This window comes from Nymphalis io, chromosome 2, assembly GCF_905147045.1.
Source record: "Nymphalis io chromosome 2, ilAglIoxx1.1, whole genome shotgun sequence".
Taxonomy (NCBI): Eukaryota; Metazoa; Arthropoda; class Insecta; order Lepidoptera; family Nymphalidae; genus Nymphalis; species Nymphalis io.
Window position 1 is genome coordinate 11,861,358 of NC_065889.1, and position 20,823 is coordinate 11,882,180.

The 20,823-nt window shown below is 32.9% G+C and overlaps 1 protein-coding gene and 1 pseudogene across 3 annotated transcripts in view; one reads left to right on the plus strand and one right to left on the minus strand.

The window, feature by feature from the left end:
- LOC126776308 (adenylyl cyclase 78C) overlaps positions 1-20,823 on the minus strand; it is an 86,443-nt gene that overhangs the window by 2,229 nt on the left and 63,391 nt on the right. For all 3 annotated transcript variants that reach the window (XM_050498746.1, XM_050498727.1, XM_050498737.1), the window contains 25 exons: positions 11,613-11,720; positions 10,074-10,152; positions 9,617-9,693; positions 9,406-9,498; positions 9,287-9,329; positions 8,869-9,021; positions 8,061-8,257; positions 7,227-7,419; positions 6,972-7,115; positions 6,820-6,899; positions 6,584-6,733; positions 6,022-6,158; positions 5,261-5,428; positions 5,070-5,178; positions 4,031-4,132; positions 3,583-3,791; positions 2,950-3,138; positions 2,475-2,789; positions 2,165-2,399; positions 1,766-1,886; positions 1,491-1,597; positions 1,093-1,207; positions 718-863; positions 366-582; positions 102-195 (listed from right to left, as the gene is read on the minus strand). In XM_050498746.1, coding sequence (XP_050354703.1) covers positions 102-195; positions 366-582; positions 718-863; positions 1,093-1,207; positions 1,491-1,597; positions 1,766-1,886; positions 2,165-2,399; positions 2,475-2,789; positions 2,950-3,138; positions 3,583-3,791; positions 4,031-4,132; positions 5,070-5,178; positions 5,261-5,428; positions 6,022-6,158; positions 6,584-6,733; positions 6,820-6,899; positions 6,972-7,115; positions 7,227-7,419; positions 8,061-8,257; positions 8,869-9,021; positions 9,287-9,329; positions 9,406-9,498; positions 9,617-9,693; positions 10,074-10,152; positions 11,613-11,720 — 3,581 coding nt within the window. The remainder of the gene's footprint in view (positions 1-101; positions 196-365; positions 583-717; positions 864-1,092; positions 1,208-1,490; positions 1,598-1,765; positions 1,887-2,164; positions 2,400-2,474; positions 2,790-2,949; positions 3,139-3,582; positions 3,792-4,030; positions 4,133-5,069; positions 5,179-5,260; positions 5,429-6,021; positions 6,159-6,583; positions 6,734-6,819; positions 6,900-6,971; positions 7,116-7,226; positions 7,420-8,060; positions 8,258-8,868; positions 9,022-9,286; positions 9,330-9,405; positions 9,499-9,616; positions 9,694-10,073; positions 10,153-11,612; positions 11,721-20,823) is intronic.
- LOC126776797 (uncharacterized) lies at positions 12,592-13,383 on the plus strand (annotated as a pseudogene).

The window sequence follows — 20,823 nt, forward strand, 5'->3', positions numbered from 1 at the left end:
ACAAGCCTCCATCTCATTAATTGTGCGCTCAAAGTTCTTAGTTAATTAGAATTACATATCAGTACAAGATGTATATTTGAGAGCTGTGAAGTGTGACATACCAAGCCAGCGTGTTGCGCGGGCGCGTGCGGCGCGGGCCGGGGCGGCGCTCGCTGGGCGCGGTGCCGGCGCGCTCGGGACGCACTCTTCCCGGTGCTGCAAAGGAATTTCGCGTAAAATAATGATTTCAGGGCTAGCTGCAATAGGCAATCTAACACCCACGATTCTTTACTTAATTAGCAAAGAATCGTGGGTGTTAGATCTTATTGTATCAGTAAATCACTGTCAGATTAATTGCAAATATTAATATAAAAGGTTGTAGTAACCATCGGCGGAGGCGCAGAAGGGATGCGTGTAGATGCGCTTGCGCGCCTGTAGCATAGTGTAGACGAGCGCGGCGAGAGAACGCGGCGGAGCAGGGGCGGTGGGTGCGCCGGCACCACGTGCACCTACGCGCGTCACCCACCACGTCTCCATGCGTCCCTTGCCTTTCACCTCCACTGCGCCGCGCGCCTCTACGCCGTAGCCGCGCCGCTCCAATACCTGCACGAGAATTTAACTCCGTTAACGCATTAAATAAAAACATTACAAATAAGATTCTAAAACGGCAAAGTTAAAATATGTTTGTTCTTTTTTGTAAGAATATATACAATATATAATATTTATTTTGAAACGTACCTGCTTCGTGTACTTAGTGACTTGTATGCGATCCATAGCTCCAGTGGACTCCATTCGAGAGGCTTCGTTGACAGTATTACCCCAAATATCATAAACCGGCTTACGTGCGCCGATCACACCACCAACTAATGGGCCACAACTGATTCCTATAAATGAATAATATGAACTATATAAAAGTTTCATAAAATCGGAACGGCATCTGTGGAAAAAACTCTTCATTTAATTACCTCGTTGTGCTTTTGTCGCCTAAAAAATGAGCTAAAAGAAATGGGAAACCTAAGAGATTGTTTTGAGGAAGCATACCAGATATTCTGCAATGGGGCAGCGTTATGCCACACAGCTTCAATTACATATAAATAAGGACATATTACTCACCTACTCTTAATCGAAATTTATTGAAGCTATGCTTGTTAATATCTTCCAGAGCCTCACGTAGAGCGAAAGCGTAGTCGACAAGTGCGCAAAGATGTTCGCAGCCATCATCAGCGGTCTAAAGAATATAATATAATATATATTAATATTGTGAGAGGTAGATTTTTGAAGAACCTTTAATTTAAAAATTACCCCACTGGCCAGTTTTATTTTTAAGTTCGATAACTCTCCTATCAAATGATATAAAATTTCTTAATACAATCAAGCAAAAATTACAATTTTGGGGCTTTTAATGTTAACAAAACCGCTTTGGGCCAGCTTTCCTATGCTAGCTACTTATAATTATTATGGAATAACTAATTGACTTATTACGCTTCTATTCATAAAAAAATATAACTTACTTTATGGTTTGGGTTAAGACCAGAGGCAGCCATATACGTAGCTCCAATTGTTTTTATTTTCTCAATGCTTTTAAACCGAGGCTGCATGAGCAGTCTATCGAAGTCAACTGCAAATAAAAATGTAGATAAGAATTAAAAAATTGAGTTTGATGCGATCTAAGGTTCAGTCATACAAAATACGACCATAACTGATGCAATCTAGAAAGAGCTTTATTTTTAATTGAATGTTAATTTTTAGAACCTAATCGAGAAATTAAATCTGATTGGTACATTACAAATGATCTCGTTGAGCAGTCTCATGCAGTCCACGGCTTTTTGTTCAGAATAAAATTCATGGAAATTAGGAATTCCAGCAAACATTACTCCCACTTCATCTCTTCGCTGTGAGTACAGTTCCTGAAAAAATACAAAAATATACGAATTATTACGAAACTGTTAATACAATTAACTTTATGGGTGTTATCTGTATCAAAAGATGGAGCTTAACTTTAGTTCTCAATTATCATACTTTTTACGGAAACGATATTTCTGTTGGTTGATTTATTTGTCTATAATTATCTATAATTAATAGGTTGCATAAACCAAAATGTCAACACGACATGAAATATTTGTAGTTAAATGAAAATTCCCAAATTATTAAAAAAAACAAGACCGCCAAACGTTACTAAGCTTACATCTGGGCATCTGTCCTTGCTTAAGAAATGATTAACCACGTGATCAGGAAGTATGTGTTTCAGTAGATGCCTGTTGGTTCTTTGCGTGTCTCTCATTTCCTTTAAATCAGTCTCGGCTTGCAGTTTCCAGAGAAAGTCAAGTCTAGATGTTACTTCGACGAGTCTTGCGTGATATACCACTATTATCGAAAACATCGTCATCAATATCAACATTTGCACGTAGAAACGTAGGTCGCTATAAAATAAATAATCCATTTAATTACACATATTACCTTTAAGAAATATTACAAATAAACCGGATAGTACTTACGAATCATGCGTAGCGGAACTATAATAGTCTACGTTGTAATAAATGAGTAACAGAACCGAATACATCGCCACATTGATGATCGCCAGCACGGTTTTTATCAAGTAGTAAAGTTTTAATATCGAAGTCAAAGCCACCAAACATATTATCCAAGTGAAAACGACATATTCAGGTTTGTAGCATTCGCCTATTTTAGCTTCCTCTGATAGTATCGATTGCACGGTTTCCGTATAATTTTCACGAGTTGAATTTAGCAGTGTGCTATTTTCTGGTCCGGCGGTAGGAAAAGATGGCGGGCATATGTATAACTTGGTTGTGCTGGAAAAGTTAAAAATAATAAAATCTGTTTTATCGGTTAAAAAATACTTTTGACTTAAATATCAAAAACCAAGAGGATCTATGAATAAAAAATAATTAGGAATTTATATACACAGATTTTGACCGTTTTTATTATCGGAAAAATCTTTAATAATGTTACCTGGATAACGACATAATTGTGACAAAACAGCAAATATGCACATTCCGTCGAAGTCTATTTGCACTTATGGCTGCAGAAAAATGCGCTAGGAGTGGTATTGCCCGAGGGAACTCTTCCGCCATCACCACCAGAAACGATAGAGTCAGAAGAATCGTCATCACGAACAAGGTAATAACCAACAACCAACAACTGAAAAAGGTTATTTTTTTAAATTGGACTGTCTTGTTTGATAAAACAAAAAGTAAGAATCATTATTATTCCACACATAATGTAACTTTTTTTTTTGACAAAGCACAAATCACAGCTTTTTATGTAAATATTTGGTACGTTGAGAGCTATTTGCACAATATTTAATTTTTAATAATTTTTACTAACCTGTTAATTTTGTATATAATTGTTCAAAGTTCTGATTTTAATCATTTTATCTCCCTATTTACTTTATGCTTCTTATTTGCATTAGTTATTAGTGGAAACTTAATTGATTCGTGTGTTATTCTATTGTTATTTATTATATATGTATTATTGTACTGCTTGTTTCCCAAAAAATTAAATAAATAAAATAAATATCTCTAACAGAACTTCAACAGTTTACCTAATTAGTTAAAAGCAGAATTGGGATTAAAAGCAACATACTTGAAATGTATAATGCATTGAACGGCGACAATGAACAGCCAAAGCACCCAACAACACATCACGTTTGACTTGAAGGTCTTTTCGTCGAGTTGACCGAAGCGCACATCGAGCGACGCGCGGCGGAAGTGCAGCGACCATTGCCGCATGTGTTCGAGTCGCATGCGCCGGTTACTGTTCACCTCGATTGAGTGGTTTATTATATCATCCTCCTGTCGGACGAAATTTAAAACAACGAACATTTAAAATACACAATTGTCTTCAATCAAGCACCAGTTAAAAACAGTTAAAGATACTTAAATCGTGAACGAATACACGGCTTATTTATACAAATTTTATATATTCAATGGCAAATATTGTTATTTGTTAATATATTAAATTATTTACCTATATATTTGTAAATAAATATTATGTAATATTAATTAATGTAGTAATTGACATAAAAAAGTACCTCTGACATCGATGTGATTTCTATATCTTGCCCGTGTTCCACATCTTCTTGTTTGTTTGTTCGTCGATACCACGTGGTACCACTTGTGCTGCTTTGAAAATACTGTAAAAAACATTACATATTACTGTAATGTTTAGAATGCTCGGAATGTGGTGCGATGCCTATTTTAGTCTTTGATATGAAACATTTATTGGCACGCCTATGGGCTATATTTTATACTCTAAATCTCTCTCAACTCACTTGTGTGTGCGTGAATAATAACATAGTACATCATTATTATAACCTATTACAACAATAAGAAACATATTTATTTTAGTGTTTTCATTTAATTCACTCTGTATTTATATATTGTTTACCTTTAATTAATAACAGTGGAAAACATGGAAATTGATATTCTTTCAATAAATATCAATTTCCATGTTCTGTTACTTTCTTTCAATTTGACTATACTAAATCAAAAACCTTCACGCAAGTGCCAACAACAACTGTATACTTCAATCAACGAACAATGCCTTAACGCAGACTTGATGAATTCGAACGAGAAGAAGCGATATTTGTCATATATAAGATGAATTCGCAGAACACTTTCATTATTAACAACACAATAACTTCATTTAAATTGAAATTGTAATTTTATGTTTAAGAGAAAAATTAATAATTATGAAATGTAACAATTTTTTTATACCATATATAAATAATTCTATATTATAAGCTTTAATAATATAGCCGTGTTCTGACATAGCAGATTATACTCCATCTGAGTTTTCTCTGAGGATTACTTCGGTATCGTAATTTAAAAATAAATAATGTTAAGTGCATCTATAAATGCCAACAGGCTCAATGTGTATACAATAATTATGGTCTAAAGTAACCTACCACCAAAAGACACCTTGTGTTGCCGACAATTATGTAGCCACCCGTAAAAATCTGTTAAATATTTTTCTTGCAGCTTTTTACCCAAAATATTTATGACATCCATTATTAATAAATGAATTATTTCTGAGGAAACATCAGTACTTCCTTTGGACTGTTAACTTACGTTTTGAAATGGCATCTCTGGTATCCAATCGGTAGTGATCTCCTCTTCAATGCTTCCACTAGGGCGTCTGGGTAAGACTTCATTTGGTTGTATTGGTGGTTGCATGTTGCTTGAATTTAAGATTATTATTATTATACACTTTGCATTCTAGAATATTCTATCAAGAAAAGAACAAAAGTTGTTTAGCCTACTTGTTTGTCGATTTATTCCGTGTCCGTCTAGGGTGTTCCGTCGCTTTGATCAGATAAGTCGTGATGTTGAGTTCTCGTAAATAAGGATTACGCATTTCCCCCTCCCCGGGTTCCACTTCGAACGCACCGTTAAGGCACTCCATCGTCGCTGATGATATATGCACTCGACTATAAAAAAAAAACAAGATATCAAAAAATAAATTTTAATCAATGTTGTCTAGTAGTTTCCACAGACGTCTGCGTGCGTCTTTAGTATGTCTCTCTATCAGTTTATAATTTGGTTGTTTGATGTGCCTGCATAATTTTATTTCCAGGGAGCATCAAAGCTCGAGCATTTTAGGATAGCAACTTTACTTTACTTTATACTTTATTGTACACCACACCACAAAGAGAAAAATAGAAAACATGTATACTGCCTAAATAAATGTACAATTATGGCGACTTTATCGCAACATAGCGATCTCTTCCAGGCAACCAACGGTGTAAGTAATTACAGATAGGATACAACTTTTATTTTTTTTGTTTTGAGTCAGTTGTCTTCCTTTTTGGTGTCAATTGATCTTAGTGTAATTCTGGATCCCTTGCTCGGTCTAGGGTCATCTTTACTACGAACCAATCAAACGAATGAATGTGTTTAAGGCTATATTTAATTGGCTTAGAAATGGACAATATACTTAAATTTTATTATACAAAGGAAAGCTGTAATGTGTTTCATAATATTTTTCTAAGTACACTTCTTAGTCCACATTCTTAAAACTTACCCTGGCAAGCCCCCACTTTCCATGTGGTTGGCTAACGTAACATCATGCGACCAGAGATCGAACTGCCACTTAAGCAAACCCAGTACACCGCACAGCACTATGCCACTGTGTATTCCAATCCTCATGTCTAGGTCGACCTGTGAATCAACAACTAAGCATGAAATGACTGTTTAACATAAAAAAATCGAAAAAAGTGTCTTATACTAGAATTGAGTTCATCCTTTGTTCATCCAAATGTTTTGTGATGTGATGATAATGTGATTGAAATTAAAATATACTTGATTTAATTATGCTCTTTTACGAGTAATCACTTTAAAATTGTCATTTTACAAATTTATCACAACTGCAGTTACAAGAAAGTACTACTCAGTAGGAACTATTTTTTTTATCAATATATAAATATATTAAAAATTAACAATAAAAACTATAAAAAACCTACATATAAATACCGACCTAAACTTTAATAAAAAAATTGACAAGTATATTATTATCTACGAGATTTTATAATAAGGTAGTCTATTATGTATGAGAACTATTAAGAAATATTAGTTTAAATATATACCTGTTTATTGTATCGAACGTCTCGGATAACGCGAATCATTTGCAGGCCCATGTTGACGCAGCAGAAGGCGTGGTCGCTGCGTCGATCAGGTAATCCACTCACGCAGAAATAACAATCCCCCAGTAGCTTAATACGAAGACAATGATTTTCCTGTAAAAGAAAAAATATATAAATAGAATTATACTTGTCTATATGTAACCGTATCTAATAATATAAAAAACAAGTTGAACACTTACCGATGCTAATCGATCGAATCTGGCAAATAGTTCGTTTAACAACTTCACCAAATCCTGCGCGCTACATTTGCTAGAGAGCTCTAAAAATTTAAAGGAATTAGCCTGAACATTTAAATAGACATTATTATATTGAGTAGATAGAAACTATTTACCTGTAAAGCCTTTGATATCAGCAAAGAGGATCGAGACATCCTCGTGTCGCTGGATGTACAAATTATTAAATTGCTGCTCCTGGAATTCACCTCTTACTCTCGATACGTGACTAGAAATCTCTTTGGCTAGGAAGTCTGGTATGACTGTAATGAAAATAACATTCCTTAGTAATACTGGAACTGATGGAAAATTTCACCTGCTATTATAAATTACTGTTTTGTTTTGAGTTCATATTATTTTATCATAAATCTTACCACTTTGAAACAATTTCCATTGTCGGTCACTCTCTCGTTTTGTTTTCTGTCTGGTGACCATAGATCTATGAGTTTCGAGAAACGCCTTCCTCTGCCCCCAGTCTGCTAGATATTTAGCGTACATTCCGCCAAAATTAACAGCAGTATATAGCAAAGCATTGCCAAAGAGTAGTCGTATACCACAGGAAGGAGCCTTGTGAAAAGAAAACAAAAAATATTACAATTATTTTTATTCACTGAAATGCAGATGGCCAAATAGGCTTCCTTGTTGATTAGTGATCACCAAAGACACATTGGAATTGTAAGAAATATTGAAAATTCCTAACACATTAAAATGCACCTGCAATCACGGTAGCTAAGATGCAATTATATACGTATGTTCCTCAGGCAATTCACACTCCGGTTTATTCACGGTTCACTCACCGCTTAAACCGGAACTAAGTTAGGCTTATAGACATTTAATTCTCATAAAGACAAAAAGCCTTACATGAGAAATGATAACAATTTTTAAAGAAAATATTATAGTTCGTCGTTCTTGGTAGGTATAATATTAATCTAAATATAAAAAGAAATATCGGTAAACAGTAAGTTAATAGTGTGTACATAATGTGTTTTTAAAATAAAACTAATTTGCATTGAGCAACAATTTTTAGATATTGGGGGTAATTTGCTATAAATTAGCGCACCTTCGAAGGTGATAATTTTTTTTAGTTGTATGAAGTATTACGATTTGGCAGTGGAATAAGTTGGTAGGTATGTTACAAGGAGCCCTGGAAAAACCTCTACTTTCATAACACAACTTATACATAAGCTTATGAAGAAAAAGATACTTACGGCGTCCGGAGTTTTTTGCATAATTTCCGGAATAGTGACAGCCGTGGTTAAGACATGCGACATAGAGGACAGCAGGCCTATGACGATACACCAGCCGAGAGAGAGCGGTAGCATAGCATATGGTACGAATATAATGAACAGCATGTACCATACTTGATTTTGTGGTTCTTGAAATCCTATACCTTGTCCACTTAATCCTAAAATATATATATCATTATGCATTTGTATATTCTTAGCATTTCAAGGAAAGTTTTAATATGTCAACGATTGTGCGGGAAATGCTTTGGAAAAAAATATTCGATGAGGGTACAATTTCAACGTCAGATTTAATTTAAAAGTTGCTAATGTCATAAAAAAAGATTAATATTTACTTATATATCTTAGTCTAAGTATAGGTAGTTGTAGACAATATCAAGATTAAATTTAATTTAACAGTAAAATACTAATTACTTCAGATTATTACAAGATAATCATTTTAATTATAATCAAGATGATAAATCGGTAAATAGTATTATTTATGTATAGTTTGTATTTATTTTTACGACCTTTCAAAAAACTCATTCTAAGACTTCAAAGGAAATCTTAGTCGAGTAATTATAGAAGATACGTCGAGCAGAAAAATAGGAGTGAATTAGATTATTTCATAACAAAATATTCTGTTACTGAAGTGAAGTTTAGTTTAGTTGATTAATTATTGCAATTTATTTCTTCACCAACAGAGATTTCGGATTGAAATGTAAGTATGTAGATTAGTAGACTATATAAGTTGCTTATGTGTTTTGATAAGATAAATATAAGTTGATATTACCTTGGGCTATAAGCAATATCCAGGTGGCAGCTGCAGCCCAATGAAGATAGTTATTAGCGAAGCAACGCCAACAGCCCAGTAAGCACACAGCAATGTTCAGCAGAGCGAACGCCGCCGTCCAAGCTATTTGGTAGCCGTTTGTTACAGTATCGACTAAAGTAAACAGAGACAAAGTTAAAATTTATATTCAATTTACATTACCGCTTTATTATAAAAATGATTATATTATATTAATAAAATAAAACTATGATAATTTAAACTGATGCTGAGAGCATTATAAAATACACTATTGACGTCACAACGACTTCCTAGACTAATTTTAAAATGTGTAAAAATTGCTTTGTTAATAATGTACAATTATTTACTCAGGCATGTATATAATGACTCCGTTTTAAAGAACAAGTTCAAATATACTTACGATTATGACGATTTGATAATGTATAAATTAATGATAAGCATATCTGAAATAAAAAATATAATAATTTGAAAAATATATTAATATTATAATTCATAAACAGATATAAATAAATAACCCACCTTTAATGCTAAATCTACAATATTGACCATTATAAGAGATTTTTGTCTCTGCCTCCTCGAGTACCTTTGATACGATAATTCTACAGTTTGTTCCTGAAATCATTCAATCATATTAAAAATTATAAAAGAACTTAATTTTTTCATATAAATTTGGTATAAAAAAATTCATTTTTAATACCAAGCATTTTTCTTTTATTAGTTGTTCTCTTACCTTAAAACTATTAGTAATTGAGGGCCAATATATTCCTTTGTAGTATCGACCTGTTCTTAACATACTTTCTGTTGCGACTGTAATAAGAAAAACTTAAGTAAATGAAAGTTAAAAGCTTGATTATATTTTTTTTGCCCGAACCTATATTAAAATAGGCGGAATCTCAAAGACACACACTAGAAATTTTATGATATATATCAGTCTCATTATCTAATAGAAGATGTGACACGTGACAAGTTTCTAATCGAACGGAGAAAGCATAGATGCAGGATCGTTTTACGTGCTTTCCGAGGTACTAGAGTGTAGTACTGGCACATACCTCGGGATCTTGCTACGAATGAGAATTTCTTGACACTAAACCTATTAACGTTTTATTGTTATTAATATTTACTACTGAGTATTTTATAAACAAAATTAAAATTAGTTTTAAAATGTATTTTTAAATTAAAATGATCACCTGGATCGTTTTCTGTGCGAAACGGGTCGATACTGTTACGAGCGCTATTCGTGGATCCATCGTCATCGCTAACACGTATCTAAAAAAAATAAAAATTCTCGTTATGTTAATGTACAAATAACTATACAAGTAAAGTAAATGAATATAAGTAAATCTAAGAAATATTCTATTATTATGTAATATATAAAATATATTTTAAAATCTGGATTTTAGCCGTTTATATTTACTCTTTGTATATATTTTCATACACTCTTTGTAGCTTCGCCGATTGTAAATCAATTTTGAATTTTTTCATACGAACGATTATGCTCACACTCTAATTGACTCACTAATTTTTAGAAAACTAGAAGGACTTTTATTCAATATTTTTTCCTATTTCTGAGCATGCTTAAGCTGATTTTAATTTCATTTGATTCTTTTGTAATATAATAATTATATCTTTTGTTAAAATAATTATTCTAATTATATATTTCGTATCACCTTCAAATCAATTATAAATTCATATTTACTCATATTATCAATCTTCTTCTTATTCATTGGATTTATGTAATTTAAAAGAGGATTAACATTATTTTAAAACAATTGGAATTTATTCAAAGACAATCTTCAATTTATCTGAAGGATAAGACAAAACAAATAAAGCTTAATCAAATGTACAGTTTTATTCAAGTTCTGAAGCTACAGTTTATTCTGATTTAGTGAATGTCGATGAATTAAAAAAAAACAAACTTTAGTGTAATAATCTGATTATAAGATATAAATAAGATTAAGTTAAGAAAGATTAACTTCATAAGAATATAAAAAAACAGCTGTTAGTTTATTACGAATTGAATCCATTTATAGTGAAGTTGCAAGACAGAAAAACAATAGTAACCAGTAACAGCCTGTGAGTGTCTCACTGCTGGGCTAAGGCCTCCTCTCCTTTTTTTGAGGAGAAGGCTTGGACCTTATTCCACCACGCTGCTCCGATGAGGGTTGGTGGAATACACATGTGGTAGATTTTCAGTGAATTAGGTTACCTCACGATGATTTCCTTTACCGTCAAGCATGAGATGAATTATAAGCACAAATTAAGATCATGAAAATTCAGTGGTGCTTGCCCTGCTTTGAACTCATCGGTTAAGATTCACGCGTTCTAACTACTAGACCATCTCGGCTCAGATATACATATAATGTGCTTTTTTCAATAATTATAGCGCAGAATAGAGCATGATATATCACTCGGTGATAGGTCTTTGTGCAAGCCCGTCTGGGTAGTAACCGCACTCTCATCAGATGTGATGTTAATACAATACTATATTGTTGCGTTCTGGTTTGAAGAGTGTTACATTGGCACAAGGGACATAACAACTTCGTTCCCAAAGTTAGTGGCATATTGGCTATCGCCAATGTCTATGGGCGGTGGCGACCACTTAATATCAGGTGGCCCATTTGCCCGTCCACCTACCAATACCATAAAAAATATATATACAATGAATATTGAATTAAAAGGATATTAATAATATTGCCCGTTTTCAAGTATGTTTTTATTGTTCTTACTTGTTCATCGGGGACAGTGCAGCTAGCGCCATCACCAGGGAGACGCTCACCTTCCAAGCTTGGACATTCTTGTCCTTCCCCATCCCTGGCATGTTCGCAGCAACGAGCCTAGGCATAAATAATACAAATTAAATTTGTAATAAATTATTTTAACTTTAATAATCGAATAATTATACTCAGATGATAAAGCACTGTTCAAATTGTAACACCAAGTTTCCGACTTCACGGCCTTTGTATTGCATTTTTCTTGAATAACATATTTTGTAGCGCTACGTTTTAAATTTACTTTTTTCGTAGCAGTGCTACGACGCTAGAGTCAATTACTATCTAAAGTACTCTTTACTAAGGAACGTACGAGATGTGTTTATATAAAAAACTTATTTATTTATGTATATATATATGTATTGATATATGTTGTATGTTTTATAAATGTATATATGTATCTTTGTGTATGTATTGTTTACATTTATATATATGTATGTACAATGCACTGGCCCGTTAGGTCCTACCAGCATCTTAATGCAGGGTTGTCTGGAAGAGATCACTACTTGAGTGATAAGACCGCCCTTGCACGCATCATGTTGAGGTTCACAATTTTATTTATATAACATCGCTTCTCTTGAACATTTGTTTTTCTTTTTTTTTTTACTTGTGTTTGTCTTTTCTTTTTTCGTTGTGAGTGTGTATTAAAGTTATTTTATTAAATAACTTTACACTCACATAAACATATATATATATATATATATATATATGTTTTTTCTCGGAGGTAGGCGCAACAAAATAAACACATTATAATCAGTTCTCGTTTTTAAATAATATTTAATATTTGTTTCAACAAGTGTAATAATAAATAAAATGTACATGTGAGTTCAGTTATCCACCGGCTTCAACATTAAATAATTGTTTGAATCCTATTCTAAATTACTTATCTAAAAATTTGCCACATCACTGCCTACCACTCACTTTTACAAACACTACAATGGATCAGCTTCAAAAATCGATTGAGCAGCTAGCAGCCACGTTCACAGCTCAAATAAACGAGTTCCAGAGGGAAGTTTCGGTCGTCCATTCCTGCAGCCAGCCCGACGACCAATATAAATGCGCAATTTAGTGCATTTCGAGCTTTTGTGATGACGGCGCTAGAGAACTTGCAGGTGCAGCTTCAAATTCGCTCCAGACAGCAGGAGGACATGGAGGTCCGATCCAGGAGGAATATGTTGCTTGTTCATGGTGTGCCCCAAGCTCACAATGAAGATCCAGCGGAGATTGTGTGCAAGGTGTTAAGAGAGCGGCTATCCTTGGCAGAAATCATAGTAAGCAATATTAAGAGGTGCCATCGCTTGGGTCGTACAAATAATAGGAATAAGCATCGTGCTATCTTGATAAAATTCTGTGATCAGGGGCTCCGCAATAAGATATGGTACAGCAAATCTAAATTAAAGGGCAGCGGTATCACATTGTCCGAATTTCTGATAAAGGGCCGACACGAAGCGTTTGTTGCGGCGCGCAAACGATTTGGGGTATCCCGCAGCTGGACGAGGGATGGCTGTGTTTTGTGGTCGGCCCTGACAGCAAGCACCATCGGGTCGTCTCTGTGGCCGAGGTTGACGCTATTCCGGAGGCGGCTGGCAGCGTCGCCAGTGTAGGCCACGTTGTGACAGCGGCGCCGGCAACCTTGATGCAGGTGGGAGCAGGGAAGCAGACCTCAGTGGCTTCGATTACTCCGAAACCAAATGTTAATGTTAGGCCCAGAAAGCCCTATAGAAAATAGTTCTATTTAACTCATCTGTGTAATCTTTGTTTATTATCTTGTATTGATTAACTTGTTAGTTATAAGCGTCTTAAATAGCATTTAAAATTTTCGATTTTTATTATTTCTTTTAAAATCAACTCTTTGACTATATTACTTTGATTACGCTGCAATGGAAGTCGCACTCTCAACGAGTGACGCGGGCTCACTATTTCACGGCTTCTTTGCAACTGTTTATCTTATATTTCTAATGACCGTCACTGGCCTCGTAATTCGTTGCGTTGCTACACTACTATTGCGTTGTTTAGTTATAATGCTATTTTTTACACAGGTAGGGAATTTATTTTACCATATGTTCAACTTATTAACTGTTAATTGCACTTCATTTAAATTAGTGCTACCTTATATTTATATATGTATATATATGTATGTATGTGTGTATGTATATGTATGTGTATGCGTATGTGCATGCGTACACACATGTACATGTATATATATGTATATTTTATTTCTTAAGATACGTTTTGACTTGCAAGTTGATTAATGTTTAAGAACAACAATATCATTTGTTTTTTTTATGTTTTTATGTTTCTGTTTACTTTTATAACTTTTATTTTGTAAACAATTATTTTTGCACTGTTTGTTATATACTATGGTATCTTTCACGCAGCTGGTGGATTTAGGGCACAGTTACAGTAAATAAGAAATACTAGTTATTAAGTAAGCTTTAAAATTATTTATTTTTTATTAATTTTAATTTATATTATTTATTAATTATTTTTATTAATTTTTAATTTATATTATTTATTTTTAATTATTATAATGTCCTCAAATTGTAGTATACTAAGTAGTGCATTTCTGTTGGTGTCTTCAGGTGATGAGTCATTGATTGACTTAAGTCTTCAAAGTGCAAATTCTTCCCTTCCACTTAACGCCAATCTCAATTCTCTCTTCTCTGACTGTGTGAAAAATTTCAACGTAGTTCACATAAATGCCCAAAGTATTCCGGCTCATTATCCTGACATGCTTGCGTCTTTTGAGTCCCGTAATATTCACGCCATTTTAGTATCGGAATCATGGCTCAAGCCCTGTTTGCCGTCTACATCGTATTCTTTGCCAGGGTTCCATCTCATTCGTAATGATCGTAACAACAGGACTAGTGGTGGTGTGGCGATCTATCTTAGATCCTACATTCCTTTTAAAATTGTAAGTTCGTCGTGTCAGCCACCTACTGTTGATTCTGCTCAACACTTACTGGTTGAAGTTTCTCTAAACCAGACAAAAATTTTGCTTGGCGTGTTTTCTTGTCCCTCTCTACTAACGAATTTCTTTTTCTCTTTTGAAGCCCTTGTAGAAACGTTTGTCCCAAATTATAGTCACACCATATTAATGGGCGACTTCAATACATGTCTACTGAAGGATGACAATAGGGCTAATAGGCTTGTATCTATATGTGAAGCGTGTAATATGCATATTCTACCCCTTACGGCGACCCACAGATTTCCAAATTCCACCCCTTCTCTTCTTGACCTTATAATTGTGTCTTCTCCTGATCTCGTTTCCAAGCACGGTCAGTGTCCTGCCGATGCTTTTTCCTACCATGATTTAATTTTTCTTTCGTATAAATTGCGCCCTCCCAAAGTTAAACCTAAGATACTTCTGCGGCGTAATTTTGCTGGAATGGGTGGCGAACGACTTTGTGTTGATGCCCGCAATATTGATTGGTCAGCAGTAGAGTCGGCGTCTTTTATTGAACATAAGATTGATGTTTTTTGTTCGTTGCTCACTTAACTTTATGACGTTCATGCTCCGATTCACCCAGTCAAGTTGAAACACCTTCCTGCTCCCTGGCTAACTAAAGACATCAAAAATAGTATACACAGGAAAAACGTTGCTAAAACAAAATATAAATTAAATAACTCTGAAGAAAATCGAAGGAAGTATCATAAAGCTAGGAATCGCGGCAATACATTATGTAAGGATGCACAACGACGCTATATTCATACATCAGTCGAGAACGGCAACTCTCACAGAGTTTGGAAATTTCTTGAGACTGTTGGAGTTGGTAAATCATCTCAGAACTCATCTGTTCTTAATGTAGATACAGAACTCTTAAATCAGTATTTTTCTGTTCCACCAAACTCATTTGATAGCTCAACTAAATTACGTACTCTTCACTCACTTTCTACGACTTCGACTCCTCTTTAAATATTTTTAAAAAACTTGTGAAAGATCACTTTTTGTCTCAAATGCCTTATCACCAATAATTTCTTTTATTTCAGTATTTCTTGTATTAGCCATCTGCTTTTCTTTTTTCTTTTTTGTTATGTTTGAGGACTTATCGTTTTATTCGTTGTTGCTGTATATAGTATGTATTTATATCATATACTTATAATTTTGTATTTACTGATAATATAATTTATTTATGGATATATGTATAGTATGTGTAATTTATATTTACATTTAATAATTGGTATTGTTTTAATTAAATATTAATTTTATTTTATTCATACCACCACCTACCCCATATCCTATCTGTAATTACTTACACTCGGTTACCTGGAAGAGATCGCTGTGTAGCGATAAGGTCGCCATAATTGTACATTTATTTAGGCAATATACATGTTTTATATTTTCTCTTTGTGGTGTGATGTACAATAAAGTATTAAAGTATATGTTTTTTATTATTATTATTAAATAACTTTATTACACACTCACAACGAAAAAAGAAAAGACAAACACAAGTAAATATATATATATGTATTCAATATATAAACTTTATCATTCTTAACGCTTAACTTAACTATAGAAATAGTAGCTTTAGCTTCGCTTCAACCATCACAGTGATGTTTTTATTTTTATACAGTTCAGTAACACTTCGTGTAGATATCTTATTTTCTATATATATTGTTTTTTGCTGCAATTTATGTCGTTTTAGTTTTAATTTTATAAATGTGATTGTTTCTTGTTTAATTTTATTTTATATTCTGGTAAAGGCTTGCGGCTACTATTATTGTTTTACCACCGTTTCAGAGCTGCATCAGTTGCTTACGTATTCAAAACTTTTATTTGCTTAAACTACTCGTATGTTACCTATAAAAAACGTATTAAAATTGTGTCCACTTGAAAGCAAAATAACTTTATAATGTAATACAATGTTAAAATATAAAATATCTATGTATGAAAATATTTTTTGCGAGTAAAAAATCGTCGTCAATTTTATTATCTTAATCAGAATTCAGAATAAATATTTTTAAAAATGTAAACGAATGTCATAAACGCGAAAGTAGCTATTATTATAGTATTTATATGTTCATAAAAACTACAGCGTTCCTAAAAAAGCAGAAAAAGCAGTAATACTTCCACTCCCGAAGTCGTGAGAACTAGGGGACTGATCAATAGGGCGACGAATAATATTAAAATGGAAAAATAAACTGTAACTTTTCAATTTAAATTCACGTCATGTCATTGACACCCTTGCTATAAATTTTTATAGCCTTTTTAATATAAAAAAAACTACACCAACCAATGTAGGTCGCTTTCATTTCACAGTTTGTGAATAATAATTTATTTTAAACGTAGCGCGAATTTTTTTACTTTGACGACTGATAGTTACAATTTATATAATATTCATAAGCATAATTATATGTTTTTCATATATATATTTTCTAATAGGAAGGCAGATTGACAAATGGGCCGGCCACTGATAATACGTGGTAATAATAGCAACAAGAATACATCATACTGCCAAAAAAAAGGTTATTAAAAAGCGTTTTTATTTGATAACATACTTTTTGCATTTAAATCATGCTTTTATTTAATTCAGTTAAAATTTTTGTTTGTACAATACAATTATTGTCGGTAGTTGTGTGGTAGGTTTCTATAGAGAACCATATATTAGATGGCGCGCAGATTGTATTAGATAATTAATGTTAAATATTGAAAAAGTTATACCGACTCATGCCAAATTACCTGGTCTTCTATATATATATAAATGTATGTTTGACGGTTTGGTTCTTTATTCTTCGTCCGTCTGTGACGAAACTTTGGTGAGTTGTTCTACGTACGCCCGAGAAAGTTACCGATATATTTGTCCTTACATATAAACGTTATATGTATGCCCTTATTCTATCCGTGCAAAGGCGGAATGGATTGCTAGGAATGTAATAAAAGTATTCTATGAATCCAATTGTCTGAGATTTCATCCAGCGTTAACGCAGTCAAATATTTGAAGCGCATTAATTTCGTTTTTATGATTTTCATTTGGATATAGAGTAAAAAAATCGCAAGTTTTTAAGCTTCGTCATTAGTAAATCCCAAGTTGAATGTGACGGCTATTTACTTGTTAATTATTGTCAATTCACAGGACGAGGGTCCTCGCGTTAATTCTACACCTTCGTCAAATTTTAAAACGGCTTAAATGATTAAAAACTTTTCCAAATGAATTAGGTTTAAAGCACTTTACTAAGCCTTTTAGCTTATAAAATAAATCCTATTGTGTAACTGAAAATTCAAGTGTATTAATATTCCTGTTACACATGGCCGAGATGGCTTAGTGGTTCGAACGCGTGACTTTTAACCGATGATCGTGGGCTCGAACCCGGGCAAGCACCACTGAATATATATAATCGCATGTGCTTAATATGTGTTTATAGTTCATCCCATGCTTGACGATGAAGGAAAACATCGTTAGGAAACCTGCATGTGTCTAATGTTACTGAAATTCTGCGACATGTGTATTCCATCAACTCGCATTGGAGCAGCGTGGTGATGGGCTCAGGCTTCCTATCTTTTTTTAAAGTAAAGCTCCAAAACTTTTTCCTCAAAAAAGGAGAGGAGGACTTAGCCAAGCAGTGGGACATTCACAGGCTGTTACTTTAGTATTCCAGTATGAAATGTCAGGCTTACAAATATTATTTAATTAGGATAGCTTGTCACCCTTTTTCAAGAACTGTCTAAATATAAACCCGTTATATGTTACGTAATTAAATACATTATCTTAGTATCATCACGTTACGAAATAATTACATCATAAAACGTTACGACAGCTTAATTATATAGCACCATACGAAATCACATGAGAGACGGTTTTGATATACATGTACAAGAAAAGCCAAGTTTTCTTAAATCTCATTCGGCTAACCCGATTTAATTAGCTTAACGAAACCCAAAACATATATTTACTTTGCGACAGGAGATAGGAGATTTGCGGAGATATAAAAGACGTCTTATTTTTTTATAGTTAATAATATACTTTTACCAATATCAAAATAATTTATTCAACATGGAAGCATTATACTTACTTATTGATAGTCAAATTAGAATCAACCACCGGTTTGGAAGAGAAACATCCAGCCCTGAGAAGAACCGGCGAAAAAAAGTCAACGGGCTTAACATAGTCTATAATCTAGAAGTCGTAGTATATAGCCAATACACTATATAAATACACATTCATAAAAAGTACATATTTACCATAAATAATCAAAGATCAAAAGACATCTTTCCACACAGATCCAACATTCCTAGACGATTTGTTACAATTTAGACAGTACAAAAAAAAACAAAACATAAAACATACGCTTTAGTTAAAAAAACGTTCATAAAAAAGCTTTTATTTGACGTATATTTTGAGCAAATAACAATATGTAATTTACTACCCTTATATGTATGTATATAAAAAATTGTAAAATTTAATCTCAATCGTCTGGGTAGAGGAACTGTTTTAAGATGCAGTCATCAAATCTGTCTTTCACGCTTCAGCCAGTTGTGACATCTGCGCAATTCGGTTTAGTTACTTCATACAAGTACCGGTTTGAACGTAAATTTATTTGTCTGTAGTTACGTGAGTGCTGGCTGGTATCATTGTGTAAACACATTAATAATGTGTCGCTTATCTATCGACGGTTCTTTCCTCGATAACAACCGTTATGTTTCATTATTTTTACACGAAAATCATGGGTGTTATTATTTTGTATTGAATAAGAGGAATATTTTTGACACCTCGGTAGTAGGGTTATGGATTGATAAAGATTGCAGAAATTAAAATTATACATGATTATAAATCACAAATCTTTCATTTACTGGGGGCTCAAAATATGTGAGTAATAAGTAACAAATATTGGTTATGGAGCCAGACAACGGTTTTTAATATTGTATTCACTACAAATGATGTGTTAAAGGTACAAGCAATAAAACAATTTACGTCTAACAAGTTAGTAATGCCTTGAAAAGTTCAGGTAACTTCCTCTTTGATGCAAACAAAGACACTTAAGGAAAAGCACTTAGCAAAGTTCGCTATTTGCACGTTTTGATGTTCTAAAATATAATCTTTATTAAAAAATACATTTAAGTTATTCAACTATTGCAGAATAATTATAATATTATTATATATTATAACATATGCTATAAAAATATAATGAAAACGTTAAGATTTTTCCCGAAAGAAATTAATACACCTTTATTCAAAAGACGCATTTTTCTCCTTTAAAATCTTCTTTAAAAGCTCCTAATGTTTAGCTAATTATTAAAAAAAAAAGTGTTTTCTAAAATATTCTAATTATAGTTAGTTGTTCAATTGAATAATAAATTATTTAACGGATATTCCAAAACAGTGTACACTTTTTTATTAACTATAATACTTTTTTTCAAATCTTAGCTAGATTTGAAAGAAAAAAGTTATAAAATATTTGTAAATATGCGATTAATTATTTAGTTGACACATAAAATTAATATATCTCCGGGAAGAGGTAAACATTTATTAAACCTTCCTGTCCATAAAATATTTAGTTTTATATAATAAAAAATAGGAAATCATATTTATTTATTACTATTAAATAAGAAATTATAATGGTTAAAAATACCCTTAGAATAGAAGTATAAGAAATCGAGCTAATATTCTGTTTTTTCTAATTAAAATAGGTGAAAAATTGTTGTAATATTTAATAGTTATTATAAAATTGAACATATTTTTTTTAATTTGTAGTTTTGTTTTTAACACATTAAGAATTAGTTTCTTGCTGATTTTACTCTGTAGAAATTCCATTCCAAGCAGGTGCCAATGTTGAAAATCTTGTAAAATGATGATGATACTTATATGATTAACTCATTATTAGTCATTTCAGCCATTCATTATATTTTGATTTTACTGTGTTTGTGTCTACTGAACAAACAATTGAATATGATTAATTAAAGTTAAAATACCGTTTAAAGTTAAAGTACCCACAGATGATAAGTTTCAAATTGTGAAAAATAATAAGAATAGAAAACGTAAAAATAAAATTACGAATATGAGGTCAAGATACACGCAAGTAGGATGAGTACATTATTAGAAACCAATCTTTGGCCCGCAGGTTTAGTATACCGACGCTTTAGAGAACGACATACACGGAACTCTTTAAATAATAAATAATATGGGTAGTACGACCAAAACACATTACGCACGTTTAACTGTCGTTCTATTAA